The 24592-nt window shown below is 41.9% G+C and overlaps 1 protein-coding gene across 5 annotated transcripts in view; it reads right to left on the bottom strand.

Annotated features, from left to right (window-relative positions):
• The window catches only part of ITPR2 (inositol 1,4,5-trisphosphate receptor type 2), a 289774-nt gene that overhangs the window by 115925 nt on the left and 149257 nt on the right, over nucleotides 1-24592 (bottom strand). For all 5 annotated transcript variants that reach the window (XM_074826452.1, XM_074826451.1, XM_074826450.1 and 2 more), the window contains 3 exons: nucleotides 16088-16278; nucleotides 15109-15251; nucleotides 12833-12941 (listed from right to left, as the gene is read on the bottom strand). In XM_074826452.1, coding sequence (XP_074682553.1) covers nucleotides 12833-12941; nucleotides 15109-15251; nucleotides 16088-16278 — 443 coding nt within the window. The remainder of the gene's footprint in view (nucleotides 1-12832; nucleotides 12942-15108; nucleotides 15252-16087; nucleotides 16279-24592) is intronic.

The raw sequence follows: 24592 nt of genomic DNA on the forward strand, positions 1-24592 counted from the left end.
GGTGGCAGAGCAAACCGGGATGGTTCCTCCGAACGGCCGGAACGGTTCCCTCGGGCGCTCGCCGGGCACAGGCTGCCGGGGAAGCGCGGCCGAGCTCGCTGCCCGGCCGGAAAGCTGCGGCCTACTCGCCCCTCGGGCGCCTCCCGCCTGCCAGCGCCCGCCTCCACCGCACCTGTGCAGAGGTCTGGGACCTGCCAAGCTCCGATCCGGCGGGGCCCGCCCCGCAGTGGCCAGAGACCGGGGCACAGCTCTTCCACGGCCCGGTCGCAGCCGTACCTAGCTGACATCCCAAGCAGCAGCCCTGCAAGTGCGGCGAGGTCTGGGTAACAGCCCTCTCCTGCTTAGTGCATACTTACCACCCCAGGTATCACTCACCTGGAGGGATTTTCCACAAATAAGGCAGGCACTACTTAATAATGGATATATATTAGCGGATGGGGTTAAAACGTGCTCTTCCCCATGTCAAAGAGGAGGGCTAGATCCATTTCAGACAACAGGGTTCCCACCAGTATCGCCATCTGCAGGTGTGCATCACTATATGTAACACCCATAGATCACAGCTGAGCGCTCAAGAGATGTGTGAGGTTAACACACATCCTAACTTGTGCCAGTCTCATACCAACATCCAGCTAATGACTTGGAAGCTGCTAGCCACCCCTTCCATGCTTGGCATCAGTGCCTGTACACCACAGGCAGGTTCGCAGGGAAGGGTACTGCAAACAAGTCCCTCTGCTTTGTCTTTTTGATCATCTTCTTGGGTTGCAGATTTTTGGAGCCCCCTCAATCCCAAATTCTTCCTTCAAGAGAATGGGCATTGCAATTCAAGTTGGCCAACACAGCAGGAAAAGTCTCTGAAGTCTGTAATGACTCAAGAAGTGACTCTTTTCACGTATGCCAACGTTTCAGTAAATTTTAAAAAGCATACTTTTCCCCAGTAGAAGCCAACTTCAGAACAAGAATTTATGTAGATAATCCAAAACTGAGATTACTAAATCAGTGCTTGTTAAGACTTCATACCATTTTTTTCAACAAATCTTTCATTCACAAAGCCCGGGAGCACACTGCTTGAATTAAGGAGAAAATGGGTGCCCTGCCAACTGCTAGGTTCTGCACTGTCATACACAAAGTCCTGCTTCCACTTTCAGAGAGACCTTCTTTGAAGGTGAGTCATTCAGTCTCTGGAGAGGAGCCCAAAACAGGAGCTAACTTGTGATACTTAAAAGTACCCTCTGCTGCACGGACATGTGTCTACAGCAATGGTACATCACTGGGCAGCAGACTTGGGGCAAAAAGCCATGCCATATTTGAGTAGTGCATAACAGGGGGCATCAGTTCCCTTCCCTTGTCCTTCAGCAACCATTCTCACAACAGAAAAATCTAGAATGAACTAAGTCCTGGTCCCAAACACAGTGTTCATCAAGTCCGAAACAAGCATTAGAGCAATATGTATTCAGCAATGTCAGAAAAAAAATTAGACAGTTTCCCCAGGGTGGCTCTTGCTCAAGTCAGATGGTCACTGTAACTTTTTTTAGCTGCACATGTGTTTTTCGAGCAAGAACGTGTCTGAAAGAGCCCCTTTGTGCACTGCTGCAGCTGCCCGGAGGCTGGTTTGCCACTGCCTGTGGCTTTGGAGGCCCCTGCTGGAAGATGGAGATGTAAGTGCACGGCATAGTCCGGGGCAATACAGCAGCTACTTTTCAGCTGGCAGAGCTGCAGTGGAAAATTAATAGTTCAGAATGATGCAGAGGGCTTGAGAAAACACTTTTAATTCACTCTGATTTTATTACCTTACAGTTCTTGCATGGGGCAGAGCTCCAGCTGGCTTAATAGTAAAATCACGCTACATAGGGCTTAGTAGCAAAACAGACAGATAGTGATCAAAGTACTGAACTTAAGACACAGAAGCCATAAACTCTTGGCTAGTTCAAAAGAAAACATTATCCCAGCAACACTTGCTTTCCTGTTCCCAAATAAAGTCTTTCTTCAGCTAAAAGTCAGAACAAAACAGAGAGAAATGGAAAAGTATGTGCAAAAATAGGAAAGATTGAGATGGTTTAAAAAGTAAAGGGAATTGGTTTTTTGCAGTATCAAATTGTTTAGAGTTTAAAAATTAGGTTAAATACATGTTGAATTAAAGTATGTATTGACTAGTTGACTTCCTAGGTTTGGTTTGGTTTGGTTTTTTTTACAAAAAAGGAAATAAGAGACCTGTATTTAGATTACCTGGTATGCTAGAATTTGCTACTGAGTTAAAATTAGCTCACTCAGTACAATAGGTATGGAAATAATCTGTTTATATAAACAGGTTCATTTAAGTCAAGTGACTCTGCAGACCACACTCCGGAGAGCAAGCCCTTCTAACCAACCTCACAGAGCATCAGGTAGGACTCCAGGAGTCAGTTCATCTGCCTCATCCTAAGCCTAGCTCAACATGCATGCTTGGCATGCTCAAACGCAGCCAGCACTGCTCTCATTTCACTCCCTTTCCTTTGGCTGTGTAGCATAACAGGTTATTTGCACACACAGGCAGAAATAGGCAGCGCTTTGCCCAGGACTTCTGCAATACAAATTGCTTGTTTCTGACTAAGCACACCACAGCCCAAAGTAATCTCTTAAATTTGTTACTCTGGCTGAGGGTTTTGTTTTTTTTTTTTTTCATGCAAACATTTCCACATGCAGCACCAGAACAAAAATCCAAACTCAAATAATAAAATCTGAGTTTTCCCCATGCATGATGTTATTCACTGTAATAATACTTATATGTGAAGAAAAAGATAAAAAGGACAGCTTAAACTGTTCAACTTCCATTTTTCAAAAGGCCCCTTCTTGGTCCTTATGGTCAGTTTTATTGTCAGAATTAAAATGACTACATGAACAAAATGCTAGCAACAACCAGGACAAATTTAATAAAGATTGTGACATATAACCAGAACAATCCTCTGTGCCATCCAGGGTAAATTTACTAACCATCACCCACTTTATTGCCAGCAGTGAATTACCACTGTTATGTCCTCTGCCTCACAAAAGCAACCTAGTTAATATGGGTCTCTTTGCAAAATCAAGAGAACTCAGGCTGCATAGTCTATTCTCCAGCAACATTTCTAGCCCCTTTGAAAAAACTTCCCTGACTAGTAAAAGAGGAAGAACTTCCCAACAATGCGCAGGACTTCCAGCGTTTTTTTAAATGCAGAGACTTTCATTTTTAGAGAACTACAGTCAAATATCTGTATATTCAAAAGAGTTTGATTTCCTAAAGGGCTAAACTGCACCCAGTAGAGCTGAGAACCTCTAGTTGGTCACAGATGAGAAAGCACCTGGTTCAAGTGAAGTTCGTTGTTCCCCTGGAGTCAGTAAGAAGTCTTCATACTGAAAAACCTGAGAGTCAAGGTTATCTAAATTTTTTTGGCACCTGAGAGAGGAGGCTGGCATCCAGCCCTACTGGATGTGGGGCTAATGGGACACAAATGCTACCATATATAACTAAGGAGACTAAAAAATCAACTTTTCTGCATGAAAGAGGAGGAAGGTAGTAAAAAAAAAGGGTGGGGGGAAGGGGAGTAAAAGGCTTTCAGGAAAAAGGAATATAAGGAGACATCGCTAGTGTAACTGCTCAGTACTTGGGGACAAAACATTTTGGACAACTGCCAAGAGGAATTTTCAGAGTGCTAAGGTCCTCTCCCCAACCCCAAGTGATAGCCCTGCAATCTGGATTTATCAACACTAGCCCAAACCTTCAGAGTACGTTTCCTTGTCTCACGGCTCAGCCAGCTCAGAGCCAGCACAGCCTCTCACTGACATCCACGCCATGTCAGCATGTAACACTTGTGACTATGTACAGCAGAAAGCATTTGCACGTGTGTGCTCCAAGCAATGATGAAACTGCAGTGGGAAGAAAATGGATTAATCGTGCCTTACTGGCAAGGTGCCACATGCTGCCCATGAAAAGCTGTTGCAAGGTAAACAAGGCACAACCTACACAAAGTGTTCATTGCCATAAACTGAAAGAACACTTTCAGGCTCTGCCCAACAAAAAAGCTCTCTGCAAAAAGCCTAGGGGTCAAAGTGACACCGAGATAATTAAGCTCATAATGCTCAGGGCAATCACCAGCTCCAGAACAGGCCCCTCATTGAGCAGCCTGGTCAACACACATCATTTAGATATTCTGGTCTTTTTCCTGCGAACTCCAGAGGTCAGGTAACCATAAATGAACCTGGCTTTCATTTAAGTAAACAAATGCATAATTCAATAAAGCATATTTCAAGCTCTGAGATTTGTACAATAGAACTGGAAGAACAGACACTCTAAAGACTCAAAGAAATCCCAAATAAACTACTTGTAATTAAAAAATCTCATGATTTTCAAGCCAAATCTCGTGATTTCTTTGTGGCCTGACTCAGGGTTTTCAGTGCTTGGGGTTGGCAACTCTGACTAAGCAGGGATATGAAATAAGAGTGAGAGTGACTGCCCGCCAGGCTTCTGTTTTCCTGGGACAGAAGACAAAGCAGCTCTGACAATTCCAGCTGGCAATACCATCCAGGCGCTTCTCCAAGGCCAAACATGCTGGGTAAAATCCTCATCAGACAAGAAAAAAAAGTAAATCCTATCAAGCAGTTACTGGGCTTGCTTAATAGCTGTTTTGCAAAGTTCAATGTATCATATAGTTTCTTTTTCTTGAAAAGGGGGAGAGGGGGTAGATGGACCACATTATGGAGTAATCCTTTGCCAGATGTCATTAGTGATGAAGTCCCTTAGAAATTACATCAGTATGAAACAAATCAGAAAACAGTGAGTTTCCATTTCCTCCTCATGTCTGGCTAGACGGAGACTTCCAAGATCAGCTTTCATCTATGGCCTGGAATCAACCCTCCTCTGTGTCTTGCTTAGTGTGGCAGGGGTGTTAAGCAAGTAATTGCAACCATTAAAAAGAAAAATAGCTCTCTCACTCCTGCTCCCTGTCCCTGTCAAATACCGACTCCTTCATTAGGCTTTCCCAAAGCTGTTTCAGCATGTTGCAGTAGTTTCTCCCTGCTCCCGAAGGAGGTAGATGGCTCCAAGCTGGGGCATACATCTCCAGTCATGACCCTTGCATCCTCCTGGGTGATGCCAAACCAGGAGCCTTCCCATCTCTGCTGATAACCCCAAGTGTACCCTCACATCTGCCAAGACAGCCTTGTCAGGAAGTGGAATCTAATTTCCACCTTCCTGCAATGCTCAACCCTCCCTACCTGCTCACAGGGTGATAGATGAGGACTAGAAGCACAGAAAGAGGTTGAGTAGAAGGGCATTGCCAGTTCTTGCTGCTTTTGCTTCCCCTAGTAAGGCAAGAGCCCATACTGATATCTGAAAGAGATACATCTTTAGTTCTTTGTGTTTGGACTAACTAAACCAAAATAATATCATAAACGGATGTTTTCTGTAGAAACTGTGTTCTGAAACACATTTCTGAATCATAAATCTTGGACTAAAGCACTTTATGTAATGCCACCTATTCACACTGCCCTAACTAACCATAACTAACCATTCCATTATAATGAGTCCATTATCCCCTGCTTTATTGTATTTTCTCTTAAAACAGAGATCAAAGATTTGGATCTAGTGGCATCATGCCGATTTCATTTTTATTACTGGCTCCCTAGGTCTATCATAAATATTCATTGGCCATCCTTAATACAATGCATTGAATTCTGCTCACTGCTATCTCTGCTGCGACTGCAAAGTACACACAGGGTTGTTGCTCAAACATATTAAATAAAGCAGCAGCAAATTTGTGACAGTCAACAACAAAAAAAACCCAGAAAACAAAAGAACGCTTTTCCCCTTCCAAGGAAATTCAAAACCAAAGGAGACATTTTCTCTTGCCCCCTCCACGACTGCAGACATTTGACTGCTGTGGGAATTCAGCTGTTCAGAAGCAGCAGCTGCAGCAGCTGACCTGCTCCCACAGACAGGAGACATTTTTGTAAAGTCCACAGTTGCCACACAGTGGTCTCTGTGATACTGCAGCGCTCCTCTGTGCTCATCAGTAAAAATTGTTACCTGACAGTAATACAGAAACTGCTCAGAAATGTGGACTTTCTGTATAGCAACTAATACTTAAAAGGGAGTGGGAGGTGTGTGGGGAGAAACATCCTGCAGGCTTAGTCAGGAAAAAGGTTTATGCAGTTTTACTCTCCTAACTCCCAAGAAAAACTGCAACTATTCCAGACTTCAGGATGCCTGCAATTTGTTACTCTCCCCATACTCACCACTCACATAATTCCCTTTCTCACTTCAGTGTAGCTCCATCAGATAGGCAGGGTACAAAAACCCCTATTGCACCTATGTGAATTGCTCCTGCTCTGTGAACAAGGACAGACACAGGCCTCTTAAGGATGTCAACTGGATACTTTAAACAAGCACCAATCACTAAAATTAGGGTGGCCATGGGAATTACGTTTTTCCCCATGTTAAGTAACTCTGAGAGCATTAACATGTATCAGCCACATCATATTCTAAGCAAGAACATCTACTCTGTTAAAAACAAAACAATAATGTAGGACACAGAATGCACATTCAAATATTTATCTTCTAATATGAGTCCACCATGGAGGTAATGTGCTGCTCATTAAAAAAAGGGACAGAATAGGAATAAATAATCTAAAATAAATATTTATATTTATGCATATGAATATATCCTCACACAAAACTCCACACACCTGGAGATGTGAACTGTATGATAGAACTGCTGACTCATTTTACATATTAGCCTACAGCATAACTTTGGTCATTTACCTGGCCCCTTGCCAATCCAGTATCTGCTAGAATCTTCTACTAAATTCCTAAAAATCTTGGCTGCTTTATTCATGATTTAAAATATATAAATAAAACCAGACAGAAAGAAAACCTTGATCCTGATGCCTTCATGATGTAGAATTTGATTCAAATAGCTATCGTGAGCATGGAATTTAACTTCTACATGAAGTCTTTAGCGAAATCCATCCCACCTGTATTCAAAACAACAACAAAAATAAAATCCAACAGTTGTTCACATAAAGGAGCCTGATTAGTTCCCTGAATTTTCTACCTGAGTAAGATGACATGAATCATATTCAGAGCTCTGAAGGCTTTATTTGTTAAACAGCTCTCTTCCCTTGCACTCTTCAATTTGTTTTTAACTAAAAGTAGTTAATAGAGAAGGATGTCGAACAGTTTACAGGCAGTTAAGATCTTGCTGGTTTGCTGTTCTTAAGATCAGATCCACAGAAAGGAATTGATATGAAAAAAAAAAGGGGAAAACAAGGAGCATCCTTATGTCACATACACTGTGTAAAGGGGAAAGTCCAGAGCCGAAGTTGGTCATTTGAAGTTCAGAGTAAGGAACAAGGTACTCCAGTTTGTTATTGTTTAGGTTGATGCTGTATCAGTATCTACAGAAAAAATAATTTACAGTATTAGATGCTCCTTTAGTGGAAAGATGATATATGTGAAAAAGGCAGATGATACAAGTTCCAAAACAATTTATCAATCAGGATTTGGGGCTTAATATTTCTGAAACAAAACTGGATAACACCATATTCTTAAAATTTGATAAATGTAAGCTGCTGAGAGGCTACAATCTTTCAGAAGAAATGTGTTTACAACCATGTGTTTTTTTCAGCCTTGGCATCCTGCCACTAGATTTGTTTTGACTTGGAGAACAAACAAACAAAAAAACCCAAGATTTTGAAAAAAAGAAGAAGTACCAGTGAGTAGTGAACACCATTGCTCACTCAACTATCACCTGAGCTAAAAGTGTCTTTAAGACTCTGGAGATAATATATTTGTAACACAGTGTCAGCTAACAATTATACATATAAAAGAGAGGGCAAAATCCAGCCCTGCAAAGTAGTTAGGCATGTGCTTCAGCAGATTAAAGTACTCTTGCCTTTCACTAGATCAGGACGTTACACTTCATAACAGGTCAGAAGGGCTGTCTCCTACCTGTCCTTGATATATAACTTTCGGTTTAAAGTTCTTGTTCAGCTCAACAAGAGCACTGCACTCTGCCTGAATCTATTCTTGACACAGACCACTTACAAGCACCTCACAACTGGCCCAAGTAAAGTGGCTTTCAAGAGGCTTCCTAACACAAGCAGATGACAGTCCAAAACTGGATCAAATCACTGTATAATACATTCAGCAAGCCCCACATATTCAGAATTATTCTCTTTATTCCCCTTTTATTTTTACCTGCATATGCTACTTATCTGAATGCTGTCTAATTTGCAAATGCAAATAAGTAAAATCACCTTGAAAAGATGAGACTTTAGTATAGAATGCAGTTTAAGTTGAAAATGTCTTTGATTCAAAGAGCTGTAATGCTGGGGCACTGTAGTGGCTCCCAGCAACATCTCCTGGCTTCTAGGACACACTGAGACCACTTTTCTCAGCAGAAAAAAACGCTGCAGCTCCCACTGGTTTCAGCATGACTGGTGGATCAATACATTCAGGAACTGTGACTATTGCTTTAGACAAACTCATTGGAATTTTGTCAACAGCTCCACATGAAAAGACTCAGGTCTTCTGGCACAAAATAACCACAAGCTGATAGTGGACATATCAGGGACTACATCTTACAGGAATAAAATACATTTGTATTTACACTGAAGCTGTACTATTTTTTTCATGTATATTTGGTGCTGTTGCTGAAAACAAAGAGGAGAGGATAGCTTACATTTCCTATCTAAAGTGGAATGCAGAAACGTTAACACTGCAAAACGAAAGGCTACAAAGCTACTTCTCTGATTTTAAATCACAAAGCTAGTGCAAACATGTAAGAGCAAGACAACATTTTTCATGACTTTTTCCAAAAAAGGCAAAAAGCACAACTACTTATTTCTGACAATTAAGCATCTTACACAGTCTTGTTCAGCTGATACTTAAAAATGCAGTTTTCAATTATTTATACTGTAGTTCAACACCTAAAGCAGGAAAAAATATGAAGTCTGTGTTCTGCAGCACAAGCAACCCTTACTGAAGGGTTCAATCTATTTATAATAGTGTTTCTCTTAGGAACTACAGTTGGCAGGGTATAGAGGCTTGGATTCTGACATATTCTGTAATACATTATCATCCATTAACATTCTGATCAGCCAATAATGTTACATTAAACTTGTTCTATACACATGTTATCGGAGATAGTAATTTTTGCCCCTAGAGATGCTGACCTCATTTAAGAATAGTTGGGGAACTGGAAGGTTGTCCATGCCCAAGGCACTGACATGCCAGCAGCAAGAGTGGGTTAAGAAGTTGCTGTATGAGCACACTTCGGTCAAGAGTTCAACAACTTCATCAAATTCACTGAGGGAGGGTTTAATTTAAGCTTCTGAGCCCTCTTTGAAGCAGCTGGGAGGACACACCCCTCTTGGCCCACCAGCTCTGTTGTAGGGACAGTCACTTTCAGCAGGGCAGCAAGATAATATGAAGATTTTAAACTGCTCCAGTCATTTGCCAAGTGAACATGCATCAGTGGTCTACGTGTCTCAGGTGTCTGGAAATGTTACTCAGATTCAAAGTGAGATATGTAAGTAGGTCTAGAGGCAGCATTCACACAGAAATTTAAGTGAAATCAAGCACTTATGGTGAAAGACAAAAAACTTGCCTTAAAAATTGAAAAATTCAAAACCAAGATCGTTCTGGGTTTGTAAAATGGGTATAAAAAGGGTCAGCAACAAAAAAACCAAACATAGATGTGGCAGATCTAGTTCAAACACAGTCCTTTCTGTTTCTCCTGGTTTTCTTCTTAAACAGTCAGTCTAAAGTAGACTTTTATCTATACCACAATAACTGTCTGAACAGAGGTAACATCCACTTCTTCCACACACTGCTTTACCCAAGTGTTTTAACATTATTCTGGAAGAGCCTTCTGTAAGAGTGGGGCTGTAGATCCAGTTTCATTCCAGTTAGTTACCTAATCAGTACGAATAGGACTAGGACTTAATGCATAACTCCCAGGAGATTGTAATAATCACCCACAATTACTTATGAAAGCCAATCAATGACCAAGAGGTTTTATGTGTCATTTATATACCTTAAATCAAACTTATGAAATTAAACTTTGATTCCTAACATGATATTGCTGCACTATGAAAACAACACATGAGCAAGCACTGCCTCAAAGGCTGACTGCAAGGGCAGCCAAGGATGGAGCCAGGAGAGCACAAGCAGCCCTGAAACACACCAGCAAGGGGAGGCGCAACAATAGAGTTGAGACAGTGGAAACAGGAACAGACATAAAACCAGTGAAATAAGCACCTACAGCTATCTTTTCCTCCCGTTCCTTCCATGAAACATGCTACATTCCAGTGGTCAAATGAAAGATAAAGACAGTAGGAGGGCAAGGTTCCCAGACCTGGATCTCAACTGTGGAAGGTAAAGGGAAGAGAAAGAGAGAGGAAGAAATTTTATTTCATTATTTATTCCTTGTTTCTCACTGTGGGAAAGTCTACAGAAACTGGAGGTTTACCATTTCTGTCAAATTTATCACACAAAATACATCATGATGCATTTCCTCCTCAGGCTTTTTGTCAAAATATTCCTCTGTAGCTCTGTTCTGGTATTACCATTACGTATTTATTACTATAATTTTTTTTTAGTATCTGCATAACATAGTTGAATAACTTTTCAGGCAGTGAGATCACAATTCAAAAAAAGGTGGAAACACACACAAGAGGCTATTCATTGTGCTATTTTTACTAGTCTGAAGTTCATACCATGAACAATGATTCATAGGAGTAGCAAGCCTGAGAAGCACTTGCAAACCATACATGCTTGTTTACTCACTTATTTGTTTGCACTGATTCATTATGTTCCTCAGTGTAAAATCTATAGGACTCCAGAGAAAGCACGAGGGAGAAATTCAGTTTCCCCAAAGAGGTCTTCCACCCACCATGCCCTACCGAGATGGTAGAGTTCATATGAGGGGTCTGGGCATACACCTCCTGTGTCCACTCCAGAGAACCAGAGGCTGGGCTGGCTGGGTGAAGAGTCCCTACCTACCAATGGAGCACACTCCCTCTGGTGGCTTCACTCGCTTCATCAGCATCCACAACAGGGTACAAAGGGCAATTAAAACAGGCACATTTTTTGTTTGCTTGTTTTAATTCATACCTTAAAGCATTGCTTTTTTTTCCCCTGTAGTCCTGAGACATTGTTAATTTTTGGTGGGTCTGTGCAATTATTTTGGAGAGGTTTGGCAAAGTTCATCATAGCATGCAGTTACTAAAGCAAATTAGTTCTTCCATGTGATGTTGTGGCATTATGGACCCAGGAAGATATTAGAATAAGTATGAGTAATAATTAAGAATAATAATATCTGCTTCACCCGTGAAACTCTTGTTCCAACATTAAAAAAAATTTTGTCTGTCCAGGCATAGCCACATTTTTCTTTGAGCAGGGAGGTGAAAAGGAGGTTGGTTTTCTCTGTGTGCACTGGTTGTTTTTCTGTAGAACAGGGCTGATGTTTTGCTATTGGTGCCTTTGTCTTCATCTCACTTCTCTGGTCTGAGATTTTTTTTATCCTGTCTAGCAGGTTGCTTAGAAGCCTGGGCAATACGTTCCCATGTCCATATGTTGAAATCAAAACAAACAATATACACTCAAAGCAAAGACAGTGTGAATATTTCCCATTTCTGATATATGGCTCATCTATCATAAAAAAGAATGTGTTGGTACTTTATCAATCATGTAACAGGACCAAAACATTTAATTTTAAAATTAAAATCTCAAACACCCAGAAATAGGCATGAGCATCTTAAGCACCACAGACCTTATTTTTCTTAAGGTTAGATTGGGGTTAAGATTGAATCTCATAGCTGGTATACCTGAATGGTGGGTAATTTTGCCAGGTACAGTAACATAAGTGCTCTTACTTCAATATCTGAAAATATTTGGGTGTAAAAGCTTAAGACAGTGAAACAGTGCGACACTGGGTTGTAATCAATATTTTTTCTCAAGGCAAAGTGAAACCCATGAACATACTTGACTAAACATGTCAGCTGTGAACAAATGAAACTGATGGCACCAGGAGATTAGATAATAGCTCTATGATTCATATTTAAGAGTGAACTGAAAGAATTTGGGGAATACTCAGAAATACTGATAAGAGGAAGCCACACAAAAGGCACAGGGATAGGCTCAAAAAGAAGGGGCAGCTGACATGTAAATCTGAATCTAGCTACTGATACCCAAAGGCACAGGCAAGATGAAAGAGGTATTTGAAAAACTTGGTTTTGCAGGAGAAAACTGGGCAACAAGGGGAGAGAGAAAAGTGCAAAAAATAATTAGACACTTCGAGAGTACAGACTATTTACTTCTCCCCAAAACTGGCAGCTCTGCTTAAACATTACATATTGCTATCACACATTTACGATCATTAAAAACTGTATGGAGTACAAAAGTCTGGCACCACAGGCAGCAGGGAAAAACTGTACACTTGCAACTAAAAATTCCTATATTTCAAATTGATTTTATGATAGATAAAATCAGATGTGACATAAGACTAGTCTCCAGAAATACAGAATATCCAATATATAATAATCATATATAGTAATACTCACTACTGCTAATTCATTTCATCTTCCTTGCCTTGACTCTTGTCAAGCCCCTGATACAAAACTATGTAAGGCAGATAGTTCCTTTTGTTCCAGTCTTACTTTCCACCTTACCACATTGTTCCTAAGACACCACGTTATCTTTATAACAAGTACAAAATTGAAATCATGTCAGATTCTGTTACTGTCCTAGAGCCAACATTTTAATACCGTGCTATTAGTTCTATATTTAATACTAATATGGTAGCAGTAATAGCAGTACCTCTTCCGCAAAGTTAGTTTTCTTGTCAAGCATTTCTCGCAATGTCTGAAGAATTTTAATGCAGAGCTTTTCTTCTTTCTCCATTAGCTTCTTTGTGTGATTAATCAACCTTTAAGTAAAATATTAAATCTTAAAGAGCATTGCACATCATTGCTAAGACATACTACACTTTCTATATGCAAAAATTGCCTGTCAGTATATTTTTCCTCCATGAAAGGAAATAAAAGTAGACAAGAGAAATCAGAAAGGAAGTGGGACTTTCAAGGTGTTGTGAGTTTTTTGTGTCAATGGGCATATCGTACTGCCCATACAGAAGGCAGAATTCTACATCCACTTCTTACGCGTGCTTCCAGATTAAGATCCAAACTTGCTATTTCATCCTTTCTTTATTTAAAGGTAACTTATTTTAACCTTTATTTAAAGGTAACCAGTGTTCACCATGCATCTTGCAAACTTTCAAAGCTACAACCTTTTACAGCTTCCAACTTCTATGATGGTTATATTTATTATGTAATTAGCCAATGGCATCTAGCCAGAATGATCCCCAAAAACCTTACATGGAAGCGTTCAGAAATGCAGACATTTGGATGAAACATAACCATTGTTTATATTTGCACAACAACTTTACAAAATTCTTTGTTTCAAGCCAGAAAACAAGGTACATTTCTGACTCCAACTATGACCATGATGGGAATTTGGGTGTTAGTCAGCTTAAGCCAATACCAGAAGCAGCCTTTCTATCTCTGTGCAGAGCAGGTCCTTGCACTGATTCACACACTGCTTGAAAAGCATTTGTGAAAAGAGAAGGGGGAAAGAAATCTGAAGGCCTTGGACAGGTTTTTTTCCTTCAGTACCAGTGCTGGTTTATGGTAGATCATCAGAGTTCATCAGATTATGGCCTAGGATCAGCACGCAGCAAAGGCACTGTTGCCACCAATTTACACTGAAAGATGGCATCATTAATGGTCCTAAATCACAAACAGTCACCAAAAACAGGGTTGGGAGGGCTGACACTGCATCATCTAGACCAGCACTCCATAACCCAACAGAACTGATTATATTTAGATCTTTGCTAAATTAGAATCATAGAATCATTTAGGTTGCAAAAGACCTTTAAGATCACTGAGTCCAACCGCAAACCTAACACTGGCAAGTCCACTGCTAAACCTTGTCCCTAAGTGCCACAGCTACACATCTTTTAAATACCTCCAGGGATTAGTACACTAACACCATCCTGGGCTCAGTGGAGACACTGTGCAGGACTCTCCCACTGTCATCTTCACCAATTTCATGAGCTATGAGTCCAAAACAATGCAGCTCTTAGGCCTGCAGTACTAACAATATTTTTAGAGAAGTACATCTTTATCTCGGGATTTCTGCATAGCTCTGCAAAGCATTCCTTTGCTATGGAAGTTAATGGAATAAAATAGAAAACTGTTTATTGCATTACAGGGGCCATGTCCAGCAGCCCTAGACTTGATTTGATGCTGACTTTGAAGAGAAGTTTGAACAGAGGGCATGCAATGGGACAAGCTCAAAATTTAGATTAATCTTTCCAAACATATGAAGTATATTGTTATAATGCTACCTCTGCAGAATATGCAAAAAGCCAAGGAATCAGGAGAGCTGCCAAATGCGTTCATTTCCCCCAAGTTACCTATGTTTAAATTATAGTTTCTCAAGGGCAGGGAGGGCATCTCTCTTGAGAACTAATAAAAAAATTGCAAGACTCTATTCTAATGCACAGACTGCAAATAAAACATCTAATAATTCAAGACCAGGTAGGGGTGGTGAAATGTATTTTTAAAAGAGCTGTTGGCAGTTCAAAATAAAAATCAAAAGATTTATTTGCTGTACCAAAAAAAACCCCAAGAAAAAAACACTAGCCCTGAGCACCCAGCCTCATTATGAATTCTTGAAAATTCTACCATGGAAAGTCTAAGTTTCTGCTGTAGATTTGGAGAAAATTAATAGCAAAAGTAGCCAGTTAAGAAAACAGAAGTAGGTTGAGCCTGCCACAATTTTAACAAGCTACTAACATCCCATTTCTAGCCAGACAAGGCAAGCAACCTCTCTCTCTACTCCTCTCCATACTCCTAAACTGCCGAGAAACATAAAACATGCAGCAAAAAACCTCAGTTTAAGTTTTCAGTATGAACTCAGACACCTACATGCTTAAGACACTGTTGAAAATCCGAGGTAAGTGCTGTTGAAAAATGTACCTCCCTGCCATCTTTTCCAAAGAAGCAAACAGGCGTCTTCCTTACACCACTTACTTGGACATGAAAGCACCACATCTTACTCTGGCATCGCTCCCCTCCGGAAAAAGAAGTTCTGGACTGTGCAGCACATCAACCAGCACCGAGAATTCAGCTTGCATCATGGGAGTGAACTGCTGCTCCAAGGAGGACACTATGTCCTAGGGAAGAAAGAAGATTAATGACATTCATAACATTCATAACTACAAAAAAACTAGAAGAATATGGCTGTGGAGTTGCACAATATTGTGCAACGGGCTATTTGACCCACTTCTGATAGTCAGCTGCAAGAGCCCTTGTTAACCCAGGTGACAGTAAAGCAACTTCAGGCCTTTCTTCATGCCACTCCTCAAGCAGGGCAAGGGAGAGAATATGCCCATTACTATTTACGCTGCTGTTCTCTTTCAAATTTCTCCTCTACAGTAATGCCACAAAACACCCAGCAACAGTCAGGATGATGGTGTGCTGGAAAAACATGTGGTGTTAGTGTATAACCTGAGGTGTTGCCTCCTTGGTGCCTCCAATGGCTCCTCCATTTGTCTGGGTCCTGCTGTTTTCTTAGTTCATAAACTCCTGATGTCATTTAACCACTACATGCACAAGGTGACTCCATCTTATAGGCAATCTCCAGTGGCACAAACCTGACATAAAGGCTCCTAAAATCACCAGTACCTCCTCTGCAGCCAGAACAGGACATGTGACCATGAAAAGGCAGAAAGGAGATCCTTCCCTGTGGACCACTTTGAGGAAAATAACATCCTTCCTACCCCTCTACTGAAGTCTGTAGGAGCTGAGTTCAGATCATGGATCAAAAGGCTCTGCATGTTGGCTTCACTTTGAACAGACACTAGAGAAGAGCTGAGCCCTCCGCTCCCCCCACCTAGAAGTGCAAAGGTCACTGTAATCCAGCACTAAAAATGCAATGAGTCTAATGTATTTTCCACATCTGGCACATATGAGGTAAATGTACCACTCAAGCTATTTCCTATTTTTGTACCTGTAGTTTTTCTATTATATTCCTGTAATCCCAGGAAGGCCCACCAAGAGCTTCTTTAAAACGAGGTCCACTGCGGGCTGACATTCTCCACCCCATGGCTGCCCTCTGCACCATGTTAGAGTGACTCTTCATGAACAAGGTGTTGACCTGGCTGTCCAAATCCACTGGAATTGCAATCCCACGGTTCTTTGCTTTAATAACAAGAAAAAAGAAGACATTTACAGTTGCAAAAACTTGAAAATCTTATGAAGATCATGGCATGCAAAATCCTGATACTCTTGAAGTTAAGGGGCAGAGGGATCTCACTTCAGGATGTTTTAAAAATAAGGATCAAAACCCTAAACTGGTAGAAATCAGCTGTAATCTAGTTAAAGAAAGCAAGCTGTACCACTTTAAATGAGATGAGGATCATTTCCAGCATATATTTGCATAGGTACAGATGTTTATTTTTTAAAACAGTATCATTTTTTTACTAACTTAAAAATCAGGTCCAGAGATATTAATAAGAGTAACAAAAAGAGTATGCATTATTATTTCAATAGCTAATTTTACTCTGTTCAGAAGTAAAAAAAATCTTTCTTCTGCACATATGCACATTTAGCCAATTTATCCCAAGTGCTATTTGTTGCTTTTCTGTGTAATTCTCTTGCGAAGACCTTGAGAAACCAAGTGCATACAAATTAAATTTGAAAAAGACTGTGTCCTCTTCTCTCTCCCTTTGGTTTCCTATACAGCCAGACTTGTCAAACCATGGGGTTCCTGGATGCCACTGCAGTATAATCAGCAGTTAATAAATGTGGGATAGTTTAACTGATATTTAAATGAATTTAACCAATAGTTTAAAAAACACAATTTTTTTTAGACTTGAGAGGCAGGAAGCGACAATAGAGGGAGTATCAGATGAAAAAAACCTGAGGAAAGACTTGCACGAATTCTTACAGGGCATCCACTATTAAACTACCATTGCATCCTGAACTGTTGTTTGAAATGAAAGTTTGAAAGACAGTGTTAGAAGGTATCTGCCCTCTCCTCCATGAAAATCTTTGTGTTAGCTGCATCTCTCCATTCCACTGCTTGAGTTGTCTGAAATTCAACAAACGAGATTGATGCAGCAGTATCTCTGTTTGAAAGATTAGGTTGCATTCCAGTGATTAGGCTTTGTATTCTATGTCCTTTCACTTAATTTCCGTGGCACAGTTTATGTTTAATAACAACTCAGAAGTAAAATAGAGCAGCAGTTCTAGTTCATTTGTAGTAATGACTAATAATGACTAATTTTTCAGTTTTCCTTACTGAAACAAGGTGAATTTTTAAAAAAGCATTAGCCCATATTACAGCTGTGTACAATGTTTCTCTGAGGCATTTCCCTATCATTCTGCACTAATGTGCACGCTTTCCACAGTAGTGGGAGGCATCAAAAATAATCCCACCCTTCCTCCCAGTTCTTAAAAAATATGCAACTTTAAGTCCTGAACTTGTGAAGTCAACAGATGCCCTTCTTTCCTAAACAGCCTATGCATCAAACTCCACAGGAGTACGTGCAAGCAGCGAGTCAGGTATACAGCTCTCACGAATAAAGGCTCGTGTGCTGCCAAGTACAGTGAGTCACAGATCCCAGGCAGAAACTTTCTCTCCCCCTGAATACTATATTGTAATGGCAGCATTTATTATAAACCTAAATTTGGCTGTGACACCTCAACCCCCAATCTCACAGATTACATCAAGAGTGCTCTGTCACATATGTCCTCATCCCTTTAATGGCTCCCACAGGTGCAGGGCGCCCTCCTCTCTTCCCACTGCAAGGGTGTATCCTGATGCAGGACCAGGGCCTCCACCTGTGGATTCAGCTGTTTAACTGGGATGGAAGAGACATCTCTTATTCCATTTCTGGTAGGCACTTTTTTTTTAAACAGTGTGCCATAGGGAATTAAAAAAAAAGTTTTCTTAGGTTGAGATGGGAAGATACATTTCCCCACAACCATATACAAATCAGCAGCAGATGTATAGTAGTTTCCACACTGGAAACTGACTTTTCCTTTCCACTCTCCATTTCATTTGAAGGCAAGGTACCTGATTATCATGAGGAAAATACTAAGTATGGCTGGCCATTATTTCTTATGACTGTTTTTCCATATTATTTGACTGGGTTATTTTTCAAAACACATTTGCCCTGCTGCTGCTTACTTTGTTACAGTAGTCCATTAAAGTTCTGACAGTGTGAGTAGGGTGCTGCAGCCTATTAATCCAATTTATTGTGTCCTAATGTCAATCACTGGAATGTTATTGGACAATGCTGATTTCTCAATTAAGTGGTATGTATGCAGAATCCTGATATATCCAAGAATAAATTTAGCAATGGGGAGCATGCTGTTCAGAGGAAAACCCAGACTTCTGCAGTCCTATAGATGCCATTTGAAGTTAACAACTTCCATCAGTGTCTGAGGAGCAGTCAAGGTCTATGATTGTTCAAAGAGTTGCAACTAATTAAAACTATCACAAAGGAAACCAGAGAGAAAAAAAAATACTCCTTTGTTTTGAAAGGTTCTTATATGTATAATTCCATTTGTAATTAAGATTTGTAGTGGTTGTCAAAGGGCACTGTTGAAGTCTAAGCTATAAACAAAGCCTTTGTCTTCTTATTTCTTTGCAGCTTGTAGAAAGTTTATCTTTCATTTGTTTCACATTTCATTATTTAAAACAACATGAAAAATATTTTTACATTTTGGAAAGCTGATGAACAAATGTGAACATAAATATTTATTTTTAATTCAGGTGTTGTAGGCTGCTTTCCTCTTCAAAATGTGTCAATCTCCCTTAAAGTATGAACATAAAATATTTAAAAGCATGTTTATTTTTGTTTCAATTAGAAATACTTTTGGACGGCACTCAAACTTGCAAAGTAGGGCTAGAGCTGGTAGACAAAGGAGCCAGCAGGGGCCAAAATTCTGTCTTTCATCTGACTAGTGAACTTAGGAAAAAAGCATGCTATGTGGCTGTATGTAAACTGGCACCATAGGTATCAAAGCAGGATACTTACCAGGAGGGACCAGAACATGTCTTCAGCTAAGGTAAATTCTGCCTTGCCGTGGAGCACATAGCGCAGGCTTATATCGCCCAGTTCCTATCTAGGGCACCCTGCACAGGGCTAATTACACCCTGAGTACACTGTTTTGCCAGTGTCAGAGGAAATGCTATTTGCTGGGAAATCCTTTGCACAACTAACTCTCAATCTGCTGCTCACAATTATGCTATCAGCAGTAGCCACAGTTGAGCCAAGACAAGCAAGTAAACAGTACCCGTGGAAACGGTAAGCAACACAGTGCTACAGATTCAGCTAGGTCACAGTAAAATGTTCTGCTCTGTGCTGGATGGTTCGTGCGTATCCAGTGCATCAGCAACTTTCCTCTCCTTTACTGTTTAAACTATGAAAAAGTACTTTGAGATGGAGACTCAAAAGAAAAGGGGGACATTAATGTCGAGTAGCTAAAAATCAAGCTGCTCTCTACGACTGAGCTAGACCCCCTTGAAGCCCCAAGAGCATAGTCCAACTGCTAACAGAAGGGCTGAAAGGGGATGAGATGTATTTTGTTAAATTAACAGCATGTAGTTCTCTTCACAGAAGCACAGAAATTGGAAGTAAAAGGACCTATTTCAGGAATGCTTGCTGAAGTACTATCCTTTCACTATACTGCCTACCTGAGTCTTAGGACCAATTTACTACTAAGGATTTCCAGGAAATGGCCCTTGCCTGTAATTTTCCTTAGAAGCCCATTCTTCAGAGTAATCTATCTTGCCATAAGGAAGCTTGCCATTCTTGATATTCCCATCTAGAGCTCCCTGATTTTACATTTCACTCCATTAGCTTTTGTAGTATATACAAAATACAACAGTATTTAGTGGCTTCACAGCTATTTAGCTATTTGCAGTACCCTAAGCCATCTTTGGTGTGGGTTTTCTGGGAGACACGCAGGCATTTCACACCTTAGAGCACCTCAAGGTGGAGCATGATGGGCAATCCGGGTCACAAAAAAGCCACAGCTGTACCTGGCTGTGAAGTGAAGCCTTTACTCTCCTTGCTGTTTACATCCCTCTGGTAGTTGCAGACAGCTATATCATGTTCTCCCACGCTTCCCAGTTGACACTTAACGGAGCGATGCATATTTAGTTCAATTAATTTTGCTCCATAAATCAGTCCCTCCAGCTCCTTAATCATTTACTGACTGCTTAACAAATGCATTTGGATGGAGAGACACTAATGCTAGCAACAGCAAGACTTTTTATGAGAAATAAAAGCTTTGAGTAGACAAGACACAAGCCTGCCAATCTTGTACCCTTCACTTGGATGTTTTTTTCCAGCAGAAAATCTATGCTAAAATATTTATCAGTCTGTAAAAAGATTATCATTGAATTTTTCTTGCAATTAGGGAAACACAAACAGTTAAAATAGAATAAAATATGCGCTTCATCTGAAATGTATTCTTCTTGCTGTCAAAAAAGTAACAACAGGATAATTATTTTATTTGAACTAAAAATTGAAAATGAAGATCTAGGTTTTTATAAAATAGAAAAGAGATTTTAAAACTCAAATGGGAGGTGAAATAAAGTAGTTTCAGGGCTGAAAAAATTCTTCTATGGAAGTTCACCTATACGGACATTAATATACACACAATAATTCCAAAGAAGCAATAAAATGTAACCTAGATTTTATGTTTAATGTTTCCTGTTTGTAATTTGTAAGGGAAAATGAAAGGGTTTTAGAGGACATTAAAGCATGGTCAAGAAGCACCACAGGCGAGTTTTTGATTCTGTACAAACAGATACTGATGAGCTGAAATTGGGGAATAAATACTCAACTAGAAAGGACTTCACTACTCCTTCAGACCATCTGCTCTCTGTTACAGACAATCCATGTTCGTCAATATCTTTTGAAAAATGTATCGAGCTCAAACCTAGCTTTTGTGCCATCCCTCCTCCCTCCATTTTCTCTGGCACCGTTGACCAAGGACATCCTTCCAAAGTTGGTTCCAAACCTCTTGATTTACAATCTAAATTTATTTAGGTTATTTACAACCTACCATAACTTGTGTCCAGTTGGTTTTGGGTCAGCACTGTCCTTTAGTTTAAAAGTCTCTTCTTCATTCTTTTTCCTAAGTACTTTTAAAGAGCAACAACACAGGCCTTTGTTTTGCTAGGCAAAACATGTGGGGCTTCTGTAGTCTCCCCTTGTAATATGGTTCTCCTTTCCCCTGACCATCACAGTAGTACTTCCTCTGTACCTGTGTCCTGGTTCAGCTAGGACAGGGTTAAGTTTCCCCAGCAGCAGGGGGGAAGCTCTGGCTGGGTTATTCAATACCATGCTGTCACGTCCTGACGCCCAAGCACGGGAGAATCGGTAAACACGCGTGTTGTGTGGTCGCTCTCCTCACTGCTGTATCGGTACATTTCTCGTTCTGTTTATTGTTATTACTGTTACTGTTATTGTTTGGTTTGTTGCTGTTGCACTGTTGTATTAAACCTCTCCTTATCTCAGCCCTGGGGCTTTGTATTTCACTCCCTTTGTGGGGGAGGGGCAGCAGCCGCGTGGTATCAGACCCCAGCAGGGGCTAAACCACCACAACTTTTTGGCACCCAACGTGGGGCTAGAGAAGGCTGAGATAAGGACAAAAGGAGAAGGTGTGTTAGAGCAATCTGTTAGGTGCAATTTTTCTGGTTTTATTTGTATTGTTTGATAAGGAACGATTGCAGTGCTGGCCAACTTGCTTGTGTGGTGGGGCTGAATTAATCCTTATATCCATTGTGTGTTCCCAGTGCTGGTGTTTGTTGGCAGTGGAAAATGTGTCAAGGGTCTTGTTTTGCTGTACTGGCTACTGACTGCTTATAATGGGCTTGTATCACTGCTTGTGGGGGCGAACCGGTACCTATTTGCTGCCTGGGCTTTTGTTTGGGGTCTCACCCCCTCTATGGGTGAGCCAGGGGAAGAGATTCTCTCGGTTTTTGAGAATTTCAGCTATCCCTGGAGCACCCAGACCAGTGTGTTTGCGGCACAATGCTTTCTGAATGTCTGCCAGATCTTGCTTTGGGCCATGCGGTACTTCTCCAACAATAGCACCACCCGGAAACCTGCCCTGAGGGCAGATAGTTATGAATGGCAAGGTGTGTGGGAAAAGAGGGGCAAGTGCCTGAGTCAGTGGTCACCCCCAACGTTCTGGGATTTCACTCCCGAACAAGTGCAGAGTCCTGATAAACTGGTGGAGTATTTGGAAAAGGGGTGTTGCCAATCTGACAAACCCCGGAAGACACAACTCGTTGCAATGTGCTGGGGGCTTGCCCATGCCTACCGTGTCATCTTTAACACTGTTCACTGCCCTCAAGGGGGAGAAAGGGCTGCAGGATCTGAAAGTGAACTTACTGGTACAGCAGCTGGGCCAGGGGGACAGGCAGTGCCAGTACCAGTCGCCTCCACCAGCACAGCAGCTGGGCCAGAGGGACAAGCAGTGCCAATATCAGTTGCCCCGATACGGAAAACCAAATATACCAAGAAATCCCCTCGCAGTGTACAGGGTGATGATGAACCAGGCCCATCACGAGAGCAGGAGGAAGAGCCGGAAGTAATCATCCGATCTCTATCCCTAAGTGAGTTGCAAGATATGCGGAGGGATTTCAGCCGCATTGCAGGCGAGCAGATTTGCACCTGGCTGCTCCGATGCTGGGATAGTGGAGCTGCTGGTTTTGAATTGGAGGGGAGAGGGGCCAAGCAGCTGGGATCTTTAGCCAAGCAGGCTGGTATTGACAAGGCAATAGGGAAACAGGCTCAAACCCTCAGCCTTTGGAGGCAACTCCTGCTCAGTGTGAGGGAGAGGTACCCCTACAAGGATGATGCTCTATGTTGGTTAGGGAAGTGGACCAACATGGAGAAAGGCATTCAGAACCTCAGGGAAATGGCTGTGTTTGACATGATCTATGGTGACCTGAATGATGAGCGGTCACCAATGGATCCAGATCAGGCCCCTTGCACGCAGTTGATGTGGCGGAAGTTCCTGCAAAGTGGACCAGCAGCACATTCCAAAGCATTAGCAGTAGCGTCCTGGTGGCGAGACACCCAGACTCAGACAGTGGACGGAGTGATTGGCCAGCTCCGGCAATATCAGGGAAATCTCCCTTCCGCCCAACATGCCTGGGTTTCAGCTGTAAAGAAACTGTCTCAGAGGCTCCAGAAAGTGGAAGAGGACATGTCCTACATTCCACCTGCACGGGCCGATGTCTCAGCCATTAGAAGCAGGCGCTTCCCCACCCAAGAGAAGGGCAGTGGAAGGTACACACCATGGGGCACCCTGTGGTTCTTCCTCCGCGACCATGGAGAAGACATGAGGAAGTGGGATGGACAGCCCACTTCCGCCCTAGCTGCACGAGTACAGCAGCTGAAAGGGAAGACCACCATGAAAAGGGAGTCTTCCAAGAGAGACGCAGCTCCAGTGTCCAGTCGGAAATCCCCCAGACAGAATAGAATGGCCAATGTTATGCTTAACCCTCTTGAGTGGACCAGGAAGTCATTCTTGCAGGAGTCACTCTTAGATAAAGTGAGTGATGGTGAGCAGGATTAGAGGGGCCCTGCCTCCAGGCAGGTGGAGGAAAGGGATAATCGGATTTACTGGAAGGTGTGGATCCGATGGCCTGGCACATCAGAACCACAAGAATATAAGGCCTTGGTAGATACTGGCGCACAGTGAACCCTGGTGCCATCAAGCCACAGTGGGGTTGAATCCATCTGCATCTCTAGAGTGATAGGGGGGTCCCAACAGCTGACCCTATTAGAAGCTGAAGTAAGCTTAACTGGGAAGGACTGGCATAAGCACCCCATTGTGATTGGCCCAGATGCCCCGCGTATCCTAGGTATAGATTACCTCAGGATAGGGTACTTTAAAGACCCAAAAGGGTACCGGTGGGCCTTTGGTATAGCTGCCCTGGAGGAGATTGAGCAATTGTCCACCTTACCTGGCCTCTCAGAGGATCCCTCAGTGGTGGGGTTGCTTAAGGTTGAAGAGCAGCAAGTGCCAATTGCCACCAAGATGGTGCACCAGCGGCAATACCGTACTAACCGAGATTCCCTGGTCCCCATCCATCAGCTGATCCGTCGACTAGAAAGCCAGAAGGTGATCAGCAAGACTCATTCACCTTTCAACAGCCCTATATGGCCAGTGAGAAAGCCTAATGGCGAATGGAGACTAACCGTGGACTACCGTGGCCTGAATGAAGTTACGCCAGCGATGAGTGCTGCAGTGTCGGACATGCTAGAGCTCCAGTATGAGCTGGAGTCGAAGGCAGCCAAGTGGTACGCCACAACTGACATTGCTAACGCGTTCTTCTCCATCCCAATAGCACCAGAGTGCAGGCCACAGTTTGCATTCACTTGGAGGGGTATCCAGTACACCTGGAATCGATTGCCCCAGGGGTGGAAACACAGCTCCACCATTTGCCATAGACTGGTCCATACTGCACTGCAGAAAG

This window comes from Strix aluco, chromosome 5 (assembly GCF_031877795.1).
Source record: "Strix aluco isolate bStrAlu1 chromosome 5, bStrAlu1.hap1, whole genome shotgun sequence".
Taxonomy (NCBI): Eukaryota; Metazoa; Chordata; class Aves; order Strigiformes; family Strigidae; genus Strix; species Strix aluco.